General features: G+C 31.1%; 1 protein-coding gene and 1 pseudogene across 2 annotated transcripts; both read right to left on the reverse strand.

The window, feature by feature from the left end:
• LOC109325599 overlaps positions 1-2,467 on the reverse strand; it is an 8,554-nt pseudogene extending 6,087 nt beyond the window's left edge.
• Positions 14,899-24,419, reverse strand: LOC109329738 (HVA22-like protein e). 2 transcript variants are annotated; one of them, XM_019563525.1, is made up of 6 exons: positions 24,171-24,419; positions 24,012-24,038; positions 23,536-23,658; positions 21,872-22,091; positions 21,485-21,518; positions 14,899-14,921 (listed from the first exon to the last, which is right to left on the reverse strand). In XM_019563525.1, exons 1-5 carry the CDS (start codon positions 24,215-24,217, stop codon positions 21,498-21,500), a joined length of 438 nt encoding a protein of 145 aa, XP_019419070.1. In that variant the 5' UTR covers positions 24,218-24,419; the 3' UTR covers positions 14,899-14,921; positions 21,485-21,497. The 2 variants fall into 2 exon arrangements, with proteins under 2 accessions (XP_019419070.1, XP_019419061.1); XM_019563516.1 differs by lacking the exon at positions 14,899-14,921 and having other exon boundaries at positions 21,326-21,518; positions 24,171-24,418.

Raw genomic sequence — 25,626 nt, forward strand, 5'->3', positions numbered from 1 at the left:
AAAGAAGAGGAATCAACTAGGAAGAATTTAGAATGAATTTAAAATGTTTTACAAATGAGAATCAATGATTCACGTATAAATTAGCTATCAATGAATATTTTCAGTTTCTTGGCTCGGAGTGACAATTTTCCTATTAACATTGCAAATTTCACGCATACATTCAAACATATCTATATTAAAAAAGCAATGTATAAGAGTTTTTTTACACACATAATTCATATTTAATCATTATTGACTATCTAAAAAAGTAACACAAATAAATAAGACATAAATCTTTAAATTGTTAATGTTCTTGGCCTTTAAGCAAAAAAAAAAGTAAGATGTTCCATGATTTGACCAAAAAAACACTTTTCTGGTGCGTCAGCCGCTTAGCCCACCCGTATCCCCGCTAAGCTGCATGTTTCAGCAGCTTGGTTGACCTAGTTCCCCGCTCAGCTACATGTTTCAGCCGCTCAGCTGACTGGTTCCACGCTCAGCTGCATGTTTCAACAGCTTAGCTGGCCTGGCCTGGTGCTTGGTGCTAGCTGACCTGGCTTGGTGCTTGGTGCCTACTTGACCTAGTATGGTGCTTGGTGCCTGGCTGGACAGCTTTGTGCTTGATTTCTTCATGGTGAAGCAACATTTTTTCCTTTGGTTTGTTACTTGATTTTTGTTGGTTGCTTGACACTTTTGGGCTGTTTTCTTTAATTTAATGTAAGCGTTTGATTTTTGCGAGTTGCTTGGCCTACCTTAACATAGGTTTCTTCAAGACGAAGTAAGCTACCTTTCTTCAAGGCTAAGTAACCAAATTAAGCACATAGCATGCCATGCTTTAAATTGATTACTTTTAGCAATTCATTTTGAGCTTTTGTCTTGAATTTTGGCTTGAATCCTTGTCCAACTTTGAATTTATTCTTTAATATTCAATTTTGTACAAAACTCAAAGAAAACTTGGACAAGAACTAATAAGGAACTAATCATGCAAAATTTACCTAAAAAGTGTTAATTTAAGTTGGTTTTCTACAATTTGTATATGATATGTGTCATAAAATGATGGTGAAAATTGTATACTTTTGGCACTTATCACTTATAGATATAATGCATTGTGTTTGAGTTAAGACGTGATGTTAAGTCCACATATATGATTTTTAACATAACTATTTTATTAAATCTCTCATCTCTATTTGACTGTCACTCTCAAACACAATATAATTTGTAAATTCACTTTAATATATAAACATTTGGATACTAACAAAGATAATATCTTTTGTATGTTCTTTGTCAACACTTTCATTGTGAACTATTATATTAGATTTGGTTGTATGGAATTTTCTATGATAAACAATTTGTGTTGATTTTAGTTTTGTTGTAAACGTTATTTTCTTTATTATATTTTTTTGGTAAAAGTTAAATCTAATTAAATACACAATAACATAATATTATTATCTATTTTTTATTATAAGTTGTTTTGTAAATTTTCATTTAGTGCTTATAACCGAGGCAAAAGTCTCAAAAAAGATTAAAACATATAAGTAATACTGATAGCCCGAACCCACCCGGGTAAGCCCGGCCCGAGCCTGTATTTATAATAGTTCGTCTGAGCCGGGCTAAAACTCCTAGATTTAATAAAAAGTACCTAAAATGATACCCAAGCCTTATAAATTTTCGGGCTTTGGTCGGCCGGCCCAATCGGGCCAGTCCGTTTTGACAGCTCTTTGTGCCACTATGAGCCTACATTCTTTTTCTTAAAAAAAGAGGAAAAGAAGAGGAAATTTTTTTTTCTACTTTTTTATTTCGATTTTTCGAAATTTTGAATATTAAATGTATAAAAAATAATTAAATTTTATTTTATCCATTTTTATAAATATTTTTAGATTAATTAAAATAAGTAAAATACAATAACAACCTAATTTGAAAATGAGTTAAGAGAAAAATTATTAAAATAAGATGGTCAAATCACTTCTTTTAAGATCTCTTAATTTAAGAGATTAGATTTATCTAGAGTTGAAAATTGGTAAGCTTAAATTTTGGGATTGAGTGGTTGAAATTTCACTATAAATAGATCCTAGGGATAATATAAGAAAACACAATGGAAACACTGAAAAATCTCTACAAAAATGAAAAAGAATAATTTGCCACTGTGACAGAGAAAAAACTTTTTTATTCGGAGTGAACCAGTACAGTCGCACCCATAGTTGCGTCGTGCACTCGCCGCGCTTCTCAATCACAACCGTTGGATCTACATACTCCATTCTCCATCATGTTGACTCCATAACTGACCAATCATATGTGAAATCTTCACGCAGTTTCACTACGACCAACCACACTGAATCACTACACTCTTGGGAACACAGGATTCCGTGCAGACGCACCCACCACACAGCTTTGTGCATCCTGCTTCCTGCGTATCATCCTCTGCCACGTGTCCAAGCACTGCAAGCCCTCGGGCCCTGTTCAACCGCCTTCTGCCACGTGTCCCACATACCATAGACAAGTCACACACTAACTCAGCTTCCACAGTATAAAATTATGTAATCTTAATTTGTTCTAATTGGTTCTAATTAGTTCTTTTGCATACTATAGTGTTAATATTAAATCTTTAAAAAATAAATTGGGCATTAACAATTCAATAATTATCATATAAAATCTAATAATGATATTATACACAAAAATTGAAATTTTTTAAGGATAATAGGTAAACACCAAAAATAATAGAATCTCACTATTTTTAATGAATAATTAGTAATTTGTTTTTAAATTTTTTTAGCAACTAATTTTTTTTTGCTTTCTATAATTATTCAACAATTATTAATAAAGAGTAAGAATCTCCTAAAAAGAATTTAGTTAATGATTAAATTATAAAACAAATTACTTTGGTGCATTCTTTAATTAAATCAAGTTTTACCTTGGTTATTTAATAATCCATAAAAAAAATCTTTTTTTATAATAAAATTTTAAATCACATGTCAATAAAAATTTGAACCATTTTTTTTTTGTAAATAAAATATGACAATAAGTACTTTTCAAAAAATAAAATAATTTTGAGAATTAATCAAAGATAGAGAGAAGATCGTCATGGAGGCCTCTTTCTTCTCAAATTATCTTTGACAGGTCGCGCTACACCAATTCTTTTCAACCAATTAAATCTCAAAATCGATTAAATTCTATTTTATTAATTAAATAAATGACAAAAATTAACCAAATAAAAACATTTTTTTCACCAATAAATAAACATGCCAAATAACCATTTTTGACTAAAATATATATTTTCCTTAATTAAAATACACTCAACCAACAAACCTTTTTTCTACCTAAAAACTACGTAAGTCTTGATTCCCTTAATAGGGATACGTAGGACCAAGGTACATCTTGTCAGACATAACTAAAAAAATAATAAATAGTTTTTTTCATTTAAATTAATTAATTAACTAGATAATTTAATAATAATAAATAATAATAATAATAATAATAATAAAGTCATATATTTTAGTGAAGGGTACCGTCTAAGGCGGACGGGTAGAGTGTTAATACCTTTCCTACCTTGTAATCGACTCCCGAACCTGAATATCAAAAATCCAAAAACCCAAGGTAATTGGGTTTAAAATATTTTTCTACATTTTAACTATAAAATGTAGTGGCGACTCTAAATCAATTGTGCAGCCGAAAATCAGGGCGCGACAGGCTACAAATCAAGTCAATGAACAATGAGATATTTGTTCATCAAACAAAGTATTGCAAAAAGCTTCTAAAAATATTTTATATGGAAAAGGCTAAATAAGCTTCAACGCCAATGACAACTACATGTTATCTTCTTAAAGATGAGAAAGGCAACTCTATTGAGGTAGCAAAATAACGTAGAATAATCGGTTCTTTACTTTACTTAACTTCAAGTATGTCAGATATTATTTTTAGTGTTTGCATATGTACTAGATATTAAGCTAATCCTAAAGAATCACATATCACAACTACCAAAAGAACAATGAAATATCTAAATAGAACATTAAGCATGGGATTATGGTATCATATGGATGCATCATTGAGCTTAGTAGGTTATTTCGATTCTAGTTTTTCTAGATGTAAGATGGATAGAGAAAGTACTAGTGATACATGTAACCTATTAGGTAGCTCACTAGTATCATGGCATATTAAGAAGCAGACTTTTGTTGATCTTTCAACTGCTGAAGTGGAATACATTGCCATTGGTGTGTGTTATGCTCAAATTTTCTAGATGAAGCAACAATTATTAGATTTTGGTCTATTCTTGATAAAATACATATTAAATTTGATAATACTAGTGTCATTAACCTATCTAAGAATCTCGTTCTGCATTCATGCATCAAGCATATAGAAATTAGGCATCATTTCTTAAGAGATCATGTTCAAAAAGGTGGTTGTGTAATTGAATTTGCGGACACTTCAAAGCAACTAGTTGATATCCTTACTAAGCTACTTCCTAGAGATAATTTCTTCATATTAAGAAGAGAAGTAGGCATTCTTGATGAATCATATCTTAGTTAGTTGTATCTAAGATTTGCTTAAAATTCAATGAATCTTTTAAACATTATTCATTGCTTATATTGTTTGCTTAAATGCATGCTATACTTACTTGTGTATATTCTTATATGTTTTGGTATCCTTATTAGTGATTGATCAATGTCTAGGATATGTTATGTCTAGTTAGATCATAGAAAACCCTTAGCAAAATCCGAAATATGTTAAAAGCTATGAAAATTATGTATTTAATCGATTATTCACCTTGTTAATCAATTAGTTTGGCTATTTTTAAGCATCTTAATAGATTAAACAAACCTTAATCAATCACTTGTGAATATTTTTCAATAATTTTAATCGATTAACATGGCCCTTAATCGATTATCTGGACAAAATTTTCAAATATGTTAATCTATTAGCATTGTACTTAATTGATTAAACAAAGTTCCACTAACAATGATATATACACATTTGAAAACCCATTACCTAATTTTGTCTTCACATAACCTATTATCTTTGTATTCCATAAATTTCTTCTCCAAATTCTTTAATTTAGAATTTGCCCTATTTTGAAAACTTAACCCCAAAAATGTCAATCAATTAACCATCAATAAAATTGCCAAAATGAGTTATAGGAGACTAAGGGGAGTGAAGCATACTTCTGATATTCACCATTCTCTTTTTTCGTCCTGGGCAATAGAGAAATTTGGACAGTGGTGGTTCCTCCTCCACTCAAGGTGGTAGAGTTAGTGTTGAGAGAGATCCTTACTATGCCCCTGCTCTACAAGCAGAAAGGTCAGCCAAGTTTATGTGCTGCAAGCAAACCTATATCCGGTATGCTAATATGGAATAGATGGTGGAGCAAGGATTCCAATTTCCACTGGATGGGTAAAATGTTAATATTGTTAAAGGAAGGTTGATTATCTTAGATGATGAGTTATTTTTAGAAGTTGGAGGCTTGGATAGTGATGACTCTCCTCTAGGCGATTGCAAGAAAGAACTATGGAGTTCTCATGACAACATTGAGATGTATAAGTCTTACCTTAGAGGACTGCATAACTATATTCAAGGTGAGCTTATAAAGGTTGGGTCTATGATAGTTGAGAATATGCTTCTACACTATCTCATTGCCTACATATTGGTTTAGAGAAACACATACCATGCTCAACCAACTAGTAATAATCTGAAGCTTATGTATGCTATTAAGGAAGGAATTATGATCAATTGTCTTGCAAATATTCTTAAAGTGATGTCTGACATCACTTCATCTTCATCAAGAATGCTAGCTTATGGGATCTTTATCTCTCATGTGATAGAGCATATTGGGATAGACACATGCAATGAGGAGATAATTGTTGTAAATCCCAATGAGTATCTTATTCATGATAGTTTGATCCACAAGATGAGTATTCACAAATATGGTGGAGTGTGGATGTATCAGGAAGACTAGCAGACTATTATTGAGATTTCAGATGAGGAAGATGATGCAAATCCAGCTGAACAAAACCAAGCACCACAACCTGATGAGGCTCCTAACATGCCTCAAGAACCATCTTTTAGTTTGGCTCATTTGGATTCTATGGAACAACGCCTTAATGAACGCATTGATAATAAAATGCAAGCAATGGAAGATAGGGTCATGGCTGAATTTGGAAGACAAGAGTCAGCAACTAATGCATAGTTTGATCATGTCAACATTCTTTTCTAGACCTTTGGAGGCTTTTCTCAACCACATCCTTGTAGCTAGTCTAGTTATGGCAATAATAAGTAGTCCTGTTTAGTTTAGTTATAGGAGGTGTGTCTTGTTTGTCATTGTTGATTATGTACTTTATGACTATGTATTTTAAATTATGGTTTTCCTTTGGTGTTTAGTGATGAGTGTGAAATTATGCTATATTTGCATTGCATTTAACTTGCATTTTAGGACTTAATTAGGACTTTAAGATTATTTTTAGCTTTTATTTCTCTTTGTTCGGGTTGAGCAGGTGTTTTTTTGCTATGTTGTACAATTTGGATGGATTAAAGCCAAAAAGAGTAAAGATTGGGTGCAAGAGGATGGAATTCAGTGTTAGGTTATGTGAAGATGTGTTCCAGAAGAAGAAGTGTCAAAGGTCATGAGTTGTTGTAAATCTGCCTCATATAGAGGCCATGCCAATACTTCAAAAACAATAGCACAGGTATTCCAATGTGGTTTCTATTGACTACACATATATAGAGATGCAAGGAATTTTGTTCTCATATGTGATTATTGCCAAAAGGTGGGGAATATATAAAAAAGGCATGAAATGCCAATGAACCTCATTCTTGAGGTGGAGATATTTGATGTAATGGGAGTTGATTATATATGATATTTTCCTAATTCAAACAACAACAAGTATAGCTTGGTGGCAATCGATTATGTTTCTAAGTGGGTGAAGGCAATTTCATCTCCACACAATGATGCTAAAACGATAATCAAAATGTTTACCAAGATCATATTTCTAAGGTTTGGGGTCCTGAGGCTGGTTATTAGTGATGGAGGCTCACACTTCATTGAAAGACATTTTCAAAACCTCTTGAATAAGTATGATGTTTCTCATCGAGTTGGTACCCCTTACAACCCTAAAAAAATGGTCAAGTGGAAGTATCAAATCGTGAGATTAAGAGCATATTGGAGAAGACAATGCCTATGAGCAAGAAAGATTGGTCCTTAAAGCTTGATGATGCTTTATGGGCTTATCGTACTGCATATAAAACACATATTGGTATGTCATCATTCAGGTTGATTTATGGTAAGCCCTGCCACCTTACAGTGGAACTAGAGTATAAAGCGTATTGGGCAATCAAATTGCTAAACTTTGATATGAAAGTTGCTGGAGAAAAGAGGGAATTCGAACTGCAAGAGTTGTAAGAACTGCGGTTGGATGCTTATGAGAATGCTCGCACTTACAAAGAAATAACCAAAAGATGGCATGACAAACACATACTCCGTTGAGAACTCCATGTAGGAGAACTAGTTCTCCTATTCAACTCTAGGTTGAGGCTCTTTCCAGGGAAGCTAAAATCTAGATGGTCATGTTCGTTCAGAGTTACCAAGGTTTTACCCTTATGGAACAGTTAAGATATGGAATGAGGAAAAGGGAAACTTCAAGGTGAATGGTCAAAGTTGAAACATTATCTAGCAGATGAACGATTGGAGAAACAAACAAACATAGCTCTCTTGGATCCTACGTGAGCTACAAAGATCAACCGTCAAGCTAATGACGTTAAACGAGTGCTTCGTGGGAGACAACCCACGTTGGAGGTACATTTGTCTTTAATTCATTAATTTTAGTGGTATAGTGTCGGCTTTAGTGCCTCCCTGAGTTTGGAGCCTTTGTAAGGGGATGTATATAGTGTCCGCCACACAAAAATCATAAACTCTAGAAAAATAAAAATAAAAAATATTACATGGAAAAGTGCTAACACGACAAGGCATATTAACAACATCATTCAAATAGGATATTGTACATAGTCCATCTGGGACATATGGGTCATTTGAGACTTTTTTCTCTTCTTTTGCAGGTACTTCTACTACACCAAATGAAGTCAACCACCTACAATTGGCACATGAGTTAAGGACACTTCCTACCTAACCCGTGAGTTTTTCTTTCTTTCTCTTATTGTTTTTTACATTGGGGACAATATAAATTTCTAAGCTTGAGGGAGTTTTGCATTTAGATAGTTCATTCATGTCATACATACCATATAGATTTTAATTATGTACGTTAAATATTTATATTATCATGCATTTCGCATATATTTCATATCTCATCATTTCTCTAATTTGTTCTTTGTGTTTTTTGTCTGCTCTTTAGATGAAAAATATGCATGAATAATGATTATTGATCTATGACCCCTATTGAAGAAAAAAATTGTTGATGGAATAATAACATGAAAGACATTACATTAGACAATTGTGAATTAAATATGGTTAAATAAAGATCTTTGTTTCATAACTGATCGAGGTCGTACCCGATACAAATAATATAACAATTAAAACTGCAGTACTAAGAAGTGACTCCTAGGTCGTTTCCCAAGGATTATCTTTCAAGCAAAGCTTCAAACACCTTATACTCACACACAAGGGTTTTTTTGTTGTTGGATAGTATGAACATAAATCAAATTCAGAAACAATAGTTAAGCAATATAATAAAATGGTTAAATCCCTTTGGTTCGTTTGTTCATAACTCAATCCTCGGTTTCAAAAGATTATTTTCATATTCCAACCATTAACTTCTGAATTTGTTGAGAATCAATTAACTAAGCGATAATCAATTCAAAGTTCTAGAACCTAAACCTCTAACTAGGCGAAATCAGTATAAGCATGAAACGATTAACAAATTCACACGAACTAAGCATTCATGCACTAGAGAGAGTAAATCAACTAAGTGAAGATAAATTCAACCAACCAGTTTCTAAGAAACAAAATTAAGCAAACCATATTCATAAATAATATAGAAGAAATCAACAATAAAGAAACTGAAAATGCATTAATAACAAAACCTTAACAGTTGTGATACATTACCTAAGGAACTTACTCCAGAAATTTAGCCTTCCATGGCAATGGAAGAACAAACCGAAAATAAAAAATGAAGAAGAAGTGAAACCCTAGCAGAGCAAAAAGAGGGAAAACGGAAACGTAGTGTATTTTAAAAATGAGGGTGAAATGAAGTGTGTGTGTTTGGAGTGGGGAATCCGAATTTAACCCCTCCAACACACATAAAACTGAATTGGGCCTAAACAATGGGCCCAAAGCTAAATTAAAATATAAAAAAACTCCTAAAATAAAAATACAATTTTCACTTCAACACATATCCTCGACTTCCATAATTCCCAAAATGCCATTGATGTCAAATGTGATCTGAAAATGATAATAGATTTAATCAGGCCAAATAATCCCAAATTAACTCATTTTAGGAATATTAGTCTAATAAAGTCTAAAACACTAAACCATATGAAACAAAGTCAATTAGGCACCAAGAATCATCAACCATGCTAAATTAAGGCTATGAATAGTGTGTAATATATTGCTCATCAATAACTTATGTTGAATGTACCAAATGTGAGAAAATTGGGCCAAACACAATAAGGGTTCTGATTTGAATTGACAATTGCATAAAACCCTTTTTTTCTTCTTTCATGAGTGCATAATTTTCTATGATTGTACATTCTAGAACTTGATTTGTGACCTTTAAAGATTGAAGTTTGTATGTATGCATTAAAATGATAGAAGCAATTAGGACGTTTTCTTTTGATCTTAAACCGCTTGGTATAGGCATGGAAAACTCAATAGTTGCCCACTTTTTAGCCTGAACTTTAATGATTTTTCATAGCTACTCAAATAAGGATTTGGGGTAATTTATGATGTTTGGTTGAAGCAATGAGAAAGGTAAAAAGGTCATGTGTTATGAAAGAATCCATACAAAGGTGAAGAAGAAAATAAATAAAGAAATAAATGTCATCCCATCTCTTTTAGAAAATCTCAACAACAAAAAAAGAAGAAATACAAAGTATATTAAAAGAGAATGGACTGAAAAAAGTGTGTTGTAAAGAAAAAGGTTGATTGAGAAAAGATCATATGATAAGTAAGGCTTATTAAGAGAATCGCAATGCTTCAATCAGATGTTTAAAAAGTTTAAGTATTTTTGGAAACATTTCTAAGCCTTTTGAATTATCATTTCTTTCACTATCACACCTTAAGTCATTCACCTTGGCCAAATTACAACCAATTAAAAACCTCTTGATTTTTGCATGCATTCAAATACAGTCAGTGGCGATTTGATCTATAATCAAGCATATGGTAATTTACTTTCATGAAAATTTCTGAGCGAAACACTATGACATTTAAACACATGAGAGTGATGAGAGAATAGTGACCCTAACTCATGCAATTGTTATGACTCAAAGACTTAGCTTGAATTAAATTTGTTTATGATTGTCTTGTCTTGATGTCTGGATTGTTTCAAAACTAACATGAGATTTCTTGTTATTTTGGGTCATGGTTTCTATATCATCATTCATACATGATTGTAATAGTTAAACATAATACTTGCTTGAGGACAAACAAGAGATACGCTTGAGGGGATTTGATGAGTGTGAAATTAAGCTACATTTGCATTGCATTTAACTTGCATTTTAGGATATAATTAGAACATTAGGATTGCTTTTAGCTTTTATTTCTCTTTGTTCGGGTTGAACAAGTGTTTTTTGATATGTTATGCAGTTTGGACGGATTAAAGCCAAAAATAGTATAATTGAGTGCAAGAGGATGGAATTCAGTGTTAGGCTATATGAAGACCAAATGAAGGGCCAAAATAAGTCATAGATGTTATATTATATTCCTATTTTTTTAGATTTGTTTTGTTGGGCTTAGCCCAATATTTTGTAATTAGGATAAATAAGGGTTCTCCCTCAATGATGAAAACACTTTACACTTTACCTTACAATTCTCTATTTTAGAATTTGGTATTCTCTTCTCCATCATGAGTGAGTAATTTCCTTTGTTTTTAGGATTGGGGCTATGCCATTTTACATTCAATAATTGCTTATTCTTATTTCTATTTCATTGAGTGTTGTGATTTGAATCATTAAACTGAGTTTTATTCGTGTGAGTTATCTGGCCAACAAATTACACCTCTTAGATACATTGGGAATGGACCGAGAGGTGAACCGAACTATCTGATCATTCAGTTATTCAAACTTGAATCATAATTCACGAGAGTAATATTAGGATTCTTAGGGGTTTTTAGAATTCACATTGGGTTACTACGAAGTGATTGGATAGAAAGATCCAGGTAAAGGATTTGATTAATAACCATACCACAAGAGTAGGTGTGACTTCAATTGAGTACACGTGTTGGAGCTCGAGAGAGGATGACACATATTAGAGAGCAATTCACCATCACAACTTAAAGTTCATGAAAAGGAACAAAACAAGGATTTGTGAGTGTAAAGGCAGTAACCCTTATCCTGAGAACTATTCCTAAATTAGATTTTAATCATTTTTAGTATTTGCATAATTATTATTGTCAATTGCTCAATTGTTCTAAATTCACTTTTATTTCCTTATTTGAGTTAAGTATAAATTAATTGTTATAATTAAAGGAACTTTTCAGTCCTCGTGGGATCTATATTTTATTACTTGACGACATAATCGTGCACTAGCAATTTGTCCTATCATTTAGCATATGTTATCTTTGTTGAATTAACTTTTGATTTTGGAATGTATGAAATGGATGAATTTATGAAATATTTGTGTTGATCACATTTCTATTATTCTTTTTCCTAGTAGTTCATCTAGTATTATGAGGATTGGAACAGACAGTCTGACTCATTTGACTTCTGAATGGACTTGAAAACGGTTCTAATTTGCGGTCTTAACCAAATGAGGGTTGGACTGCTTTGAACAAAGGAAATTCTGGTCTGATTGTCTTAAACCCGGTTAAACTGCAATAATACAGAAAGTGAACCGCACAATTCACTTAAAATTAAAAAAAGTGTAACACTTCTCTAATATTTTGTTTTACTGTTATCCGAAAAAAAAGACATAGATATTTTACTTCAAGATAATTATTAATTATATAACATTTTGCATATACATAAAATTATAAATTTATAAATAATTATTAATTTTATATAAAAAATCATTCGATCCGACCAGACGGTTAAACTAGTTAAACCTAATACGGGAAATTTCTAGTTTCATTGCCAGCTCGGGTTTCATTACATTGGTTTCATCAATACAATTGATATACTTGCTCAATAAATAATAAACATTACATGTAATCCCAAAGAAACATCATGAAATCTTCATTGAATTGTTGAAATATACATTACTTAATAATTGATTAAATACATACATAATTGATTCAGAGCAGTAAAAACTTGCAATTTCAGTAAACTCGTAACATGCTTAATCAACTAAATCCATGCATAATTGATTAAGACCATAAATTAATTGAATTATCTCTTTATTTTAGGCTCATTTTTATATGTAACATTGCTTTTTGATCATGCCAAAAGGGGAGAAAGGTTGTTGTCTATATTTTGCAGATATTTGATGCATTACAAGCTTCCGAAAAATAAAAAAATATCAAATGCACAAAGTGAGGGGGAGCTAACCTTCAAGCTCAAAGCAAATCTCAAAACAATCAAATCTACAAAACAAGTTGATTGTCATCCAAGGAAGATGTAAGATATGCATGATTGGTTTATCATCATCAAAATGGGAGATTGTGAATGCAAGTGTGCATTGACATGATTTTGATGAAAACAACGCTTAAAGATTGATAAAGACAAAGTAAGGACAAATCAACTACAATAACATGAAGACTCAAGTTCAAGCTTCAAGAGGATCAATAAAGATAAAGAGTAAATTTTTATTTCTTTGGGTTCTAAGATGTTTTGAATGGGTAGAGTCTAAGTTGGATGAACCAAATGATAAATCTCACATATTAGAATTACGAACATGATGCATATGACATTTTCATTCATACATGATTTAGGTGCATTAACATTCATACATAATTTTGATGCATTAAACTAAGTTGAACTTATATCATTTTCAAAATCATGCATTAATTAATCATGTTAGAAATTCGTGGAATATTAACTAAATATTTTCATAAAAATGTTAATCAATTAAGGTTAAAGTTAATTGATTAAGTCTTTACAAATACGAAACACGTTAATCGATTAAGTCATATTTATTTTGGAATCTTGGATGTTTCAAAGAAACATTAGTTAATTAAGTGTCTACAAAATCAATTAAATATAAAATAGTTTGAAATTGAATGATATTTTAACTACATTTTATCATGGGAAAACTAACTTGTTACAAGATTGATACACAAGAATATACTACAAAATTTCAAGAGAGTTTTTTCGTGAAAAGGGGTGCTAGAAACTTTTACATGAAAAGAGAGAGTTTATGAATCTTTGAAGAACTTTTGTTTTCAAGTATTCATCTTTTTAAAGATTTTCCTTTGCATCTCATAATCATTCATATTTGTACTTTGAGATTGTGAGATTCATCAAAGGGTGTTTTGGTTATGAATTTAGTGTATGATTAGCACATTATAGGTGCAAAGAATTTTGTACAAAAATACGATCAAATTGTAAATTTGACTCTTGGGGTATGAGGCATCACCTTGGAAGAAGAAGTGAGTTTAGGAATAAATCCTAGGCTAGAGGACAGGTCTAAGAAGAGGTCTCTTTGGGAGTGCTTAGTTAGAAGTGGTGTGGTATCCATTAGAAGCTAGGTCCAGGGGGTTCTTCGTGAAAAATGTATTTGTATAGACGTTCAATTTCTTCATACTAAAAGCAAATCTCCTAAACCAGAAGGGGATGACAAGTTGTAGATTGCAGTGGTTGGCAATCGAACCAGGATAAATTGAGCGTGTCACTTTCCTTCTTTTTCCTACACTTTTACTTTTGCAAAATTATCGTATTTCGTTATATATGATTACATTCATACCAAGATTATTGCAAAAGAGTATTTCTATGATCAGTCATATTCATTGAACTGTTTATGTTTATATGAGATCAGATTAATCATTATTTTTGTTGTATTAAGAACAAAAGATTTTTAAGAAAATATGTAGGGTTAATCGATTAACCCTTCTATTAATCGCTTAACTAGAGTTTTCTATTAATTGATTAAGTATTCAATTAATCGATTAAAACAGGAAAATATAAGATTATCATTTATAACCGAATTGTTTTAATTGTTAATCAAACCACTTATTCACCCCCTCTAGGTGAAATTAGAGCTCGTGTTAACCAACAAAATCGGCATAGCATCCCATTTTGTCATTTCTAGAATGTAGCATGTGTTTATTTTCAATAAAAAAACATATTTGCAACCTTTTGAAAGTCTTATAGAATATTTTTAGTTCAATGTTACTTTTTTGGGTTGTGCTTTGCAATATTTACTCCATGTTAGGTAGTTTTTTCCTGCAGTGTATATTGTCGCCACTCAAAAGATAGACAAATTACATTTGGCTTATCGTATTTGCCCTGCCAATTCTAATTTTTAACAATTAGGGTCTATTTTAAAAGAAGAAGAGAAATGGAAGACTTCAAGTCATCTCACAATTACACTTTATGGCTCTAAAGTCTTTCTTTTATTAGCCTCCAACACATCAACTCGCAAAGAGACATTTAATAAACATTATCAGGTAAAGTTTTGCTTCTTTTTTGTAATTGGCAAAGTTGAAATAAAAGTGTGCACTCCCATATACATATACATATACATATACATATATGTATATATATATATATATATATATATGATTTACACAAGGTGAGAAGATGATACAACAACTGGTATGCGCAATATCAAAAGATATATACATACATAAAACCTAAAATAGTAAAAAAAAAAGTGAAGTTGATTTAAAGACCAAAAAAAACCCATCAACTACTCAGCATTGTACTTCAAATTCAATATGTCTCTTGATCCCTTTGTTCATGGCCCATTCTAGTACAAAATCACTATTTGTATTAGAGCAATCAATTTCAAATTTATGAAATGAATATAATGAACAATCATTTAGCCAAGCAGATATATCATGTTTTATAATTTCTTAAATCTTAAATATTAAGATTAGGATTAGGGTAATTGCAATTTAGTCTTGAGAATAATTGTAGTATACGCCTAAAACTCGTTAGAAATTATTAATTTTTCCTTCGGAAGAAATTAGTTGTTCACATGATTGAATGGGTGGAGGCCTAAGATCAAGGCGATAATATTCCCATAATCTCATGTAGGATATGAATAGTTCCAATAACGATTATTGATTGTGCATTCTCAACACCTTAAATTTTATGTAAGATATTTATTGATGATTCTTTGTGGGCTTTTTGTATATTCTTCGTCATTGCTTTCTGCACTTTGACCGACGAACATTTTTTATCTAGCCTGCTTTAGATTTGTATTCTTCAGGTCAGATAGGGAAAATGATGTATGATATAAAAGACTTTATTCATTTCCTAATATTTAAATGTCAACAAAAACGGTTGAAAATTATCTCCCCCAGGTTTTTGATCGTTGACGGTAATTCAGCAAAATCTCAGTTCATAATGTCTAGGCTCAAATGGGTTCACTAGAGATATTTTCTTAGTTTTTTGAATTTATAAAGAAGCCTCACATCATCAAAAAAATTTGTCTCAAGATAGATCTACAATATTTTTTGTCTTACATTTACATCACCCTCCATTTCATTTTAATTTTTAAATCAATTATATCTTATTAATACATTGTATTTGGTTTATTTTTCATAGGAGAATATAGTTTGTGGAATGAAGAATGATATGAAAATTTGCATGATCAATGTATTAGTATATACTCATTAAAAAGATATACAGTGGAAAGTAACTCTTTAGTCATGACATCAAAAAAACATGGGTGCTCCTTTATTTTATAAATGTTCTTGTCTACCGAGGATTGATTGTTGATACATTACATGATCAGGCTATTTCTTTTTTTTTATTATTATTATCAAATGCTTGCGTTTAAAGGGATGAATCCACTCTTAAAAATGATTACTCTGATGTATCACATCAACTCTTGGAATCTATCAATTTTTGTATCTTATATTTGAGATCCACACATGTTTCTATGGAGTGTCTTGCAATGTTATAATAATATACACATTTAGGTGTGCGGTCATGCCATTTCCTTCAATAGGTTTCAACATTTCTTGGCCTTGAAGTTGGGCAAAATGTTCAACATAAGATATTGGAATGAGCTCAAAGTATGGATTTCTTCTTGCTTGAGCAAGAGTTATGTGTTGGATTTAGAAGGTGTTTTGGTGGTTTGGGTTTGTTGAGAATTGTGACGGTGTATGGTATTGATGGATGTTGTATGGATATGAAGTTTGGCATGAGTATGAGATTTCAGAATATGGTCTTTGGTAGTGATGTTTGGGTTTCTTATATATCTGTTATTTAGCCATGAAATTTGTTTCAACTTCCTTCTTCATCACGAAGTCTAGACTCTAGCCTTCACTTATACCTCTATGATTGCTAGTGATTTTTCTACTTTTCAAACTATGCTCAATATTTATTTTCACTTTAATCAAGGAATTAAAGTTTGAGGTTATGTTGCCTATCATATGATCAAAGTAAGGGTTCTAGAGAGTGTTGATGAAGATGACAAGTTACTCGTCTTTCTCTAGGCAAGGTAAGACTTAAGAGGAAAATCTCATCAATATTAGAGCATATTCTTTGAAAGACTTGCTCGACTTTTAGGATATGTTATGAAGTTGGGTTTTGTCACCAGTGAAGTTTTCATTATATTTATATTGTTTCATTAAGGCATTGAAAAGATCCAAAAAAAAGTGTTGATATTTTCCTTCTACATATGGATATACCATGTAGTAGCAACTCCTTCCACACTTTCTTGGAACTAATACATCAATAAATTATCATTGTCATGGTACACTGATGTTTTTCCCACATACATGTGCAAATGGATTCTGGGATAACTTGCCCCATCATACTTCATAAATTTTGGAACCTTGAACATGGGAAGCATGACTATGTCTAGCACCAAGTACATCTCAAATGCATTTTTAAGTTCGGGAAAGATAGTACCTTCCAAAGCTTCAACCTTACCACGATTAAATTCCACATGTCCACATCTTCCTTCTTGTTCCCTTGCTTTTGTTGTCGGCTCCAATGGTCAGGGCGCTAGTCATTTGGATCAAAGTTTGGATCGTCATTTCGATCGGCCAAATCCACATGAAGGATTGATTGCCCTTGCTCATAGTATACTTCCTCATAAGTTGTTCCTTCAACTAGTGGGACATATATACACATGGGGAATCTCAGAAAAAAAAAGCCACTTCATCGTAGATTCTTTATGTTAGCCTGCTTCAACCACCTAATAACCTAGTCTATAGATGAAATACTTGGTGGGTGAGGTGAGGAGGTGTGGCCTATGGTTTCACATCAGAGATTGAAGTATTCTCTGTAGTAGTCTTCCCTTATTGCATGACCATAATTATTTTTATCATTTTACTCATTTATTCCTTGAACTCTGTTAGTCCTGATTTGTTCCATTGGGCTGTTTCTTGATTTTCTACTAAATTTTGGTATGGGGTCCTCAGAGCAGTCATGATTAAATACGAAAAACAAGTTGTTTTCATCAAATTAAGATAAAGAATGTTACCTTTTATTACATATAGGTTTGATGTTTATTTATTTATTTATAAAAAGATGAATGGATGCATGAATGTGATGTACACATAATGGAATCAAGATATTTATGATTTTGGAATTTATAAAGACACAAATATAAGATGGTTGTGATGCGACTAAAGAATATGTTTATGGATGAATAGTTGAATAATCATATTAATATTTTAATGAGATATTTTTTAATGAATGCATGGATGTATGAATGAATAGGTGATTGAATGATATATATAAATATGGTATGTAAGGATGTCTATGCAATTTTTATGTCCCTAGGATTAGGAACCCTATTTCCGGCGACAAAGTCTTCAGTACAAAATTTGATATGCTAAGATGGATCGACAATTGTCGTATAATTCAAGCTGACCTATGACAACAATGGGTTACCCCATATTTTTTATCATGAAGAAAATCACTCTAGGAGAATGGATCTTACATAGGGTATTTTTTATGCAAATGTGTTGCCTTTATGACATAGGGATACCTAAGTTTAATGACACCATGTACCACTTAGGCTTCTATAAAAGTTCCAATTTATAAATGGTGAGGTATAAAATTTAAGGCGTGTTTTCTTTATCCTACAATGTTTTTGGAATATCTAAAGTTCACAATACTACGGTGAGGTATTAGGTTATGTCTAAAGTAGACTCTATAGTTGTTCTATACTTATAAAGGTTACTAGACTACACAAATCTTGAAAGAAAGGAAATCAAATATTATGAGATAGAAACAAGAAGATACCAACTCCTCAATTAACTAATTCTAAATACCTGGAACAATATGGGTGATTCATCACACTAATACCACATATGATACAAGGCCAACACCATGTACAAGGCATGCGTGTGTGCAAGGATGCAAGTGTACATGGTTAGTGTATGATGAAAATACAAACCTTTATAAAAATAATAACCAACCCCCAAAAAGCAACAAAATGGATGAGGATTAAATATGTACAAATAATAATTATTTTTATAAAGTGGATAAAAAAAGACGAACAAATATTTTGTTTTCAGAAAACAAGCATATGGGTACTTAGGTCCATGCAATCAACGACTCTGAGCCTAACTCTCTTAGGAGAAAAATATCCTCAACACGGGTCATTGACTTCACTACTTAGGAAAAGGGATAATGTAATTTCGACCTCTTGGCAGTGGAGTCGCGAGCTTTTGCGACCTGATCCTTAACGGATCATCGACTTCATGACTTGGGAAGATGGAAAATATAATTCTAACCTCTCCCATATGTAGAACTATAGTCACCAAATTGGGAGTCAATTACTGTCAGAGTGATGAAATAATGAATTAAGGTATAGGGTTTAAATTTGAGGTTTAGGGCTCCAACATATTTTTCATTGTCCTTAAGTAATTTGGTTACAAATTTGGTGTGGTAAAGTGTACAATTTGTCGCTTACAACTTTGAGTTTATGCAATTTATCATTATTTGTCATTTACCTTTATTTATCTACTCATCTGTTCACTTGATTTATTTATTCTAGTAATAAATCATTTAGTTTTATTTAATAAATGTGTCGCTTTTGTATTGCATGTGCAAAGTGTAAAATTAGTATATGTTATATTATATATTGAAGTGTTGATATAATAGTTATTAATACCTAATTTTGAATATCCTATGTTTAGTACAAGAGAAAAGAGTGGAAAATGAAAAGGAATGGAAAATATAAGATACAGACAATATGATAATTTTATGGTTTTATATCAAATAATTTTTTTAAACCAACTACGGGGTATTATAGTAATTTTATTATTTATAAGGTCATTAAAGGTTTTTACCAGTTAGGGGCATTTCAATAATTCACATGGTGTTATAAAGATATTATGGTATTTTTACCCAATTAAGGATATCATGGTAATTTTAATTTGAAGTTTAAAAGAATTTCTAAAAAATGATAAGGATGTTTTAGTCTTTTCATCGTATCTAAAACATTGATTTTATACTATAAATAGTTATAAATTTGTTGCTTTTTTTCCTCGCACCTAACTCCTACTTTTCTTGTCGTGATGGAACATAGGAAACCATTGGCTTGCACAAACATAATCATTGCATCAATCATTAGTGTTTTAGCCAAGATTAGTCACATATAAGATTCTATGCGCAAGTCCAACTTTCTAAATTAGACCATGTATTTAGATTTCCTTGATTATCCAAAAGTCGATGTGTAAATCATTGATACTACTAGTCTATGCACTTCCTTCTTTTTTGAGCTTCTGTGTCCCACTCATCATATCTTAATAGAGTTACCAAACTTGAGTTTTACAACCAACCATCATAATCATTACTCATGATGTTGTTGTCCCTTGCATATGCATTAGATGCCAGACTGACTCACATTTATGTGCAATGAGTCAATGCATACTTTCTATATCAATCTTAATTTGCTTCATAAATGTGTGTCAACTCGTCAGTCCATGCGTCAATTACTTGCTCCTACATTTTTGTGTAGTTTTGTTTTCTTTGCCTATATTTTTCTTTATATTGGTTTACTCATTTCCTTTCTTTTTAGTTCAATATTTTTTCTTCTTTTTTACACAAATAAAAATAATTATGATACTAATAAAAAATTATATGATTATATTAATGATGTTAATAATAATGTTAATATAAATATTTTATATACTAATTACATATTTAAATAATAATGGTCAATAATATGTTAAAATAAAAATAAATTATTTAGTCAACAATAAGGTTTGTTTTGTGAAATAAAATAATAAACTCAAATTTTGAAAACATTCTCTTCATTGGTAAGGATAAGATATCCTAAATTAACTCTTTTCGGACTTCACCGAGTAAAATTCTCGTACATCCCTTTTTATATTTGAATTCCAAAATATTAGCCTTAATGCCAAAAGCTTTATTTATAACATTGCCAACATGTGAGCGTTTACTAAAAAACATATTTCATATTCAATATTACCTTGTGTTTTTTATCATATTTGTAACACTACTTACATGTATGTAGGGAAGGTTATAGAGCTGACAATTTGAGCATTGTTTGCATTATGCCCAGACAAATAGCTTGTTTTTACTTTAGTAGACATTTCCATTGGGCTAGTAGGTGGCCCATGAACAAACCAATTAAAAATATTTTCACATAGCGGAGAAGATCCATAACAAATATGCACTTAATTCCCCAAACTAAAGGTCCAAACACTAAAAGCAAGCCCAAATACAATTCACAAATGTGCAAATTCCTAATACTAAATATCAACGCCTTTTTACTTTTAAAAATGTTCTTTCATTATATTTTAGTCCAGACTTGTAAGTCGCCCACATGCATGCTAGTTTGTATTTGCATGTTAAGGGAAAACAAGTATGCTCGTCCTTACTTAAATGGTGCTGGCTAAATTGGCAATGCAACCCATTTTGCCATTTTCCGAAAAAAACCTTTCGAAAGTGTTAAAGAATATTATAGTTGAATATTAAATTTTTGGGCTGGGCTTTGTAAAATTTACTCACCGTCCCTCATCATGTGATTTGTTTCCACGGTGTGCAACTCAAAAGAGAGACAAATTAATTTGGCATACGGTAGCTGCCCTCCCAGCTCTAATTTTTTACTTTTACTAAACATTATCAGGATAAAGTTTCCCTTCATTTTGGTAATTGACAAAGATGAATAAAAGCACATATTATGTAAACGATGATTTATACAAGGTGAGAAGATAATACAATAGGTGGTATGCGCAATATCAAGACCCATATACATACATAAAACATAAAATAGTAAAAAAAGTGAAGTTCATTTAAAGACCAAAGAAATCCTCACTCAGCACCGTCCTTCAAATTCAATAAGTGTCTTGATCCTCCTGTTCCCACCTCGTCATGGTACAACATCACAATTTAGAATATGTTAAATCTAAAGGTATTTCTTTCCTTCATATCTTAGTCATCAATTCTAAGAAAATCTAATGATTTAAATCTATTTATAAATCTAAGAGAGGATTCATCAACTTCAATAGTAAGTTTAAAAAACTTAATTCATATCTTAGTTATCAATTCTAACAAAATCTAATAGTTTAGATCTACCTACTAATTCAAACAATTAGATTTTTTTCATAATTAAATTAATAAACAATTTTATTAAGAGTTTCATCTAATCAAGAGTGTAAATAACATTACTCTTTTGTCAAATGAAAATAATAAGTACTAGTTAACTCACTTTGTTAGGTATGATAAATTCGACAAACTTCTTCTTGGTTTTGCCTACATTGAGAGACTTCTTTTCGGGTTGGTGGAGAACTTGTTGATGTTCTCTCTCAGTTGCGTGTTTTCGTATGTATTCTCTCACAAACCTTTCATACAAGTAAGAAGCCCCTTTGAACTGCGGCAGCACCAGCCATGCCACCATCAACAGCTTCACATCGTACCAAATTGGTATCCTGCATAATTTCAATTTATATTAATAATCAATTATATTAAGAGTTTAATTCACTTTAATCCTTATCAAATAAATTTCCATATTTATCAATTTATTTACTAAAAAAGTAAAAATACTAAAAATCATGACTATGAGTCAAAATACATAAAAAAGCTTAAAGGCAAAGTCATAAAACCATGTATGGGGCTAACGCCTACACAATGCCGAAAGACCAAGGAAGTTGGTGGCCTGATTAAAGTCTTCTCTTACTGGTATCGAATAGAACATGTTGACCCAAATCTTCTTCATGGAAAACCCGCTTTATTTAGATTGGAAAATCGTACGAGCAATAACACATGATTAAAACCGTACAATTTTCTCGATCTAAATAAAGCAGATTTTCTTTGAAGAAGAGATCAGCATATTCTATTCGATACTGGTAGGTGAAGAACCCAACTTGGTATTTTTACAAAAAATAGAAAAAAAATAGCTTATTAGAGTTTTGAGATCATTTTAAGTTTTTTCAATTTTCATACAATAAATTGATAAAAAAATTAAGGACAAAAATAGGTCTCTACTCTCTAATGAGTATGCACATGTATTTAATTTTTGCATTTACCAATCTCATTATATTATAATATTCCCATGTTCAAAATTGGTAAGATTGGAAATGTAGTAAAAATAAGAAAAATGTGCATTTAAGGTTGTCTACTATAATGAAATATGGATATATTTCTATAGTTTTAAAATTAATCCATATAAAAATCTATTTGTGCAAAATAAAAACGTTTATTGATAAACTCATATACTTCAACATTTAGTTTTTATAGACCCAACAGTCTGAGACATTATCTTTTAGAGAGAAAAATAGTACACCGATTGGGTAAGGGGTAAGAGTTTTATAAGCTATTCGTACATTATTAATCATTAATAATTCATTTTTCATTATTAATTCTTTATAAAAAAATAATATGAATGAATAGTAATAATAAATTGACTATGTATAAATATATATATTTTTTTTGTATAAATTGTCCATGGATATTACAATCTATCTTTTATCCTGCTATCCCATCAAGAAATATTAATGTCACGAGATACAATAAAACGTCTCATTGGTTTATTCTTTATATACAACTGAATTTATAGATGAAATATAAGCCACTTTTACTTGAACCAATTAAGATAGGTCACATATTCAAAAAACAATTAAAACAATTATTGATAGTTTATTAGTTTTATTTATATAGATAGATATTACATTATATTTTAGAAAATGTTAAATTGAAGGAGAATGTAAATTATTTAACTAATTCCAGCATCACCTAATTCAGGAAGAGTGAACTAACCAGAGTAGAATAATGAGGTTGGTAATTCAAATCTCGACCACTGAAAATACTAATATTTATATATAAAAAAGAGAGAATAGAATATATGATATTTGTTATGATTAAGTTCAAACTCACCACTCTAAAATGGGTTGGAGAACCATTTCTGTAAGGGTGAGAAATGAATAGATGATCCAATAAGCAAGCCATTGCTCATCATCTATCTTAGATGGACTTTCAATTGCTACCACCGATGCATACCTAAAATAACCCAAGAGGGGAACAAAAATTAAGAATTTAATGTTTAAAATACTCAAAAAATTTAATCAAATGTATTACTTAAAAAATATTTTACTTAAATATTGAAAGTTAATGTTGCAAGTATTCGGAATGATGATTTGTTGTCTCAATCTTTCTCCCAAATTCAATCATACACTAGTAACAATAAAACAAGACCAAAAAAAATAATTAATGTTTAAAATTTTAAATTAATATAAAATAAGATTTGAGACATGATTTTATGACTGTAGATGTTCATCCTTTCTCCTCACAAACTATTTTCTCAAAAATCAATATGAGGGTGGCGAATTATTGATTTTTATACTTATACTTACAAAGGGTATAACAACGTCAAAACCGGCCTGCAATAGATTGTACAAAGAAGGTAATTAGAAATTCAAGATTCAATATATTGAAGGAATCAGAAATGAAATATAATAACACAAATATGATGACACAAATCTTGAACCGAGAAGAAGTTGTGAAATTCATACCCAGCAATGGAATGAAGCTGGGTGATCAAGGTCCACAATTTGCTCATATGTGTATATATATATATATATGTTGGTTTGTTTATGTGCTTCCTCTTGTGGTTGGATTCAGAAGAACGAAAACTTTGAAGTGAAGAAAATAGATGGAACTTAAATAATAGAGTAAAGTCACGTTGAGTTTGGGGCAGTTGGCCACAACTTTCTATGTGAAAGCGAAGTGGGAAAACGTTTTGGAGGTGCCAAATAATGCCATGATAAGTGGAAGGGTACGTTAGTTATATATTAATATGTTATATATGTCATAAACCAATTACAATATATTGTATTAGTTAAAAGAATTAAACATTTATGATTTTATCTATTTTATTTTATTTTAATGTGATTGATTTAGGATAAACTTATAAATAAACTTGGAGATAACAGATCACAAATCACATTAATGATAGAAAAACTGTGAAAACTGTACTAAAAAATTCATGTGTTATATTTTATTTTTTAGATTTTCCTTTTATTTAGGTCAGATTTTAATTTGACCAGAAAAGAACAAGGAAATATGGTCTTTGTCCAAAGTGTGATTTAATGGACAAATTTTAAATCAAATATGAAGAATTGAAGATGTGATTCATATTAATGGCCCAGGTCATGTAAGGAGAGAAGAGAGTACGTGTTAAGAGAGGAGCAAGTATCAGATTCTGACTTAAACGTGTCATTTTCAGTCTGGCACCGTCCAGAAAAGAAATATTTCAACCCATTTACTATGTTTAATTTAAGAATAAAATTACCGAAGGCAAATGGTTCTTTGCCCAAAGAAGAAGCCACGCGGATACACTTTTTTAACAACAACCTGTAGTTGACACATGTCAAGTTGATGTTGACACTCAAATGTTATTTTAGATTTAGGGTTTAATAGAAGTCAGTGAAAGTAATTAGTAAGAACTTTTGGGTGTAAAATATAAAAAATTCTCAAGTTTTACATAAAAGAGTTTTGAAAAATAAAATTTCAGTAAATATTGGAAAGATGAAGAACTTGGAAAAAATCTCATTTTATAAACAAATGTATTCTCCCATCACTATAACTTGCCACAAATTGAATGCGTTTTCATTCAACTTTTTATTTATCTCTCATATTTTTTGCCGACGCATTTCTGGCAAACTTCTCCCATTTTCTTTCCATGGTATTAAGAATTGATACATGCAGCCAAATTGTGTGAATTTCGAGAATTGACACTAGTAGTCACTATTAAAGGAAATGAATTAGCACAGGTAGTCATATTGTGACATTTTAAGAACTGACACAATTAGTCAGCATTGAGGGAAAATAATTGGCACATGTAGCCAAATTATGGACATTTCCAGAACTGACACTGGTAGTCAGTATAGTGGGAAAATAATTGGCATGAATACCCATATTGTGAGAATTTCGAGAACTGACACTAATAGCCATATTGCGAGAATTTCG

This window comes from Lupinus angustifolius, chromosome LG02, assembly GCF_001865875.1.
Source record: "Lupinus angustifolius cultivar Tanjil chromosome LG02, LupAngTanjil_v1.0, whole genome shotgun sequence".
NCBI lineage: Eukaryota > Viridiplantae > Streptophyta > Magnoliopsida > Fabales > Fabaceae > Lupinus > Lupinus angustifolius.

What these genes read in the sequence shown, in the direction of transcription:
- LOC109329738 (XM_019563525.1), bottom strand. Translation starts at nt 24,217, where the DNA reads ATGAGCAAATTGTGGACCTTGATCACCCAGCTTCATTCCATTGCTGG. An exon ending in TTGACGTTGTTATACCCTTT is followed by an intron (nt 23,659 to 24,011) that starts GTAAGTATAAGT and finishes GGGTTATTTTAG; the next exon opens with GTATGCATCGGTGGTAGCAA. An exon ending in CTCCAACCCATTTTAGAGTG is followed by an intron (nt 22,092 to 23,535) that starts GTGAGTTTGAAC and finishes GAAATTATGCAG; the next exon opens with GATACCAATTTGGTACGATG.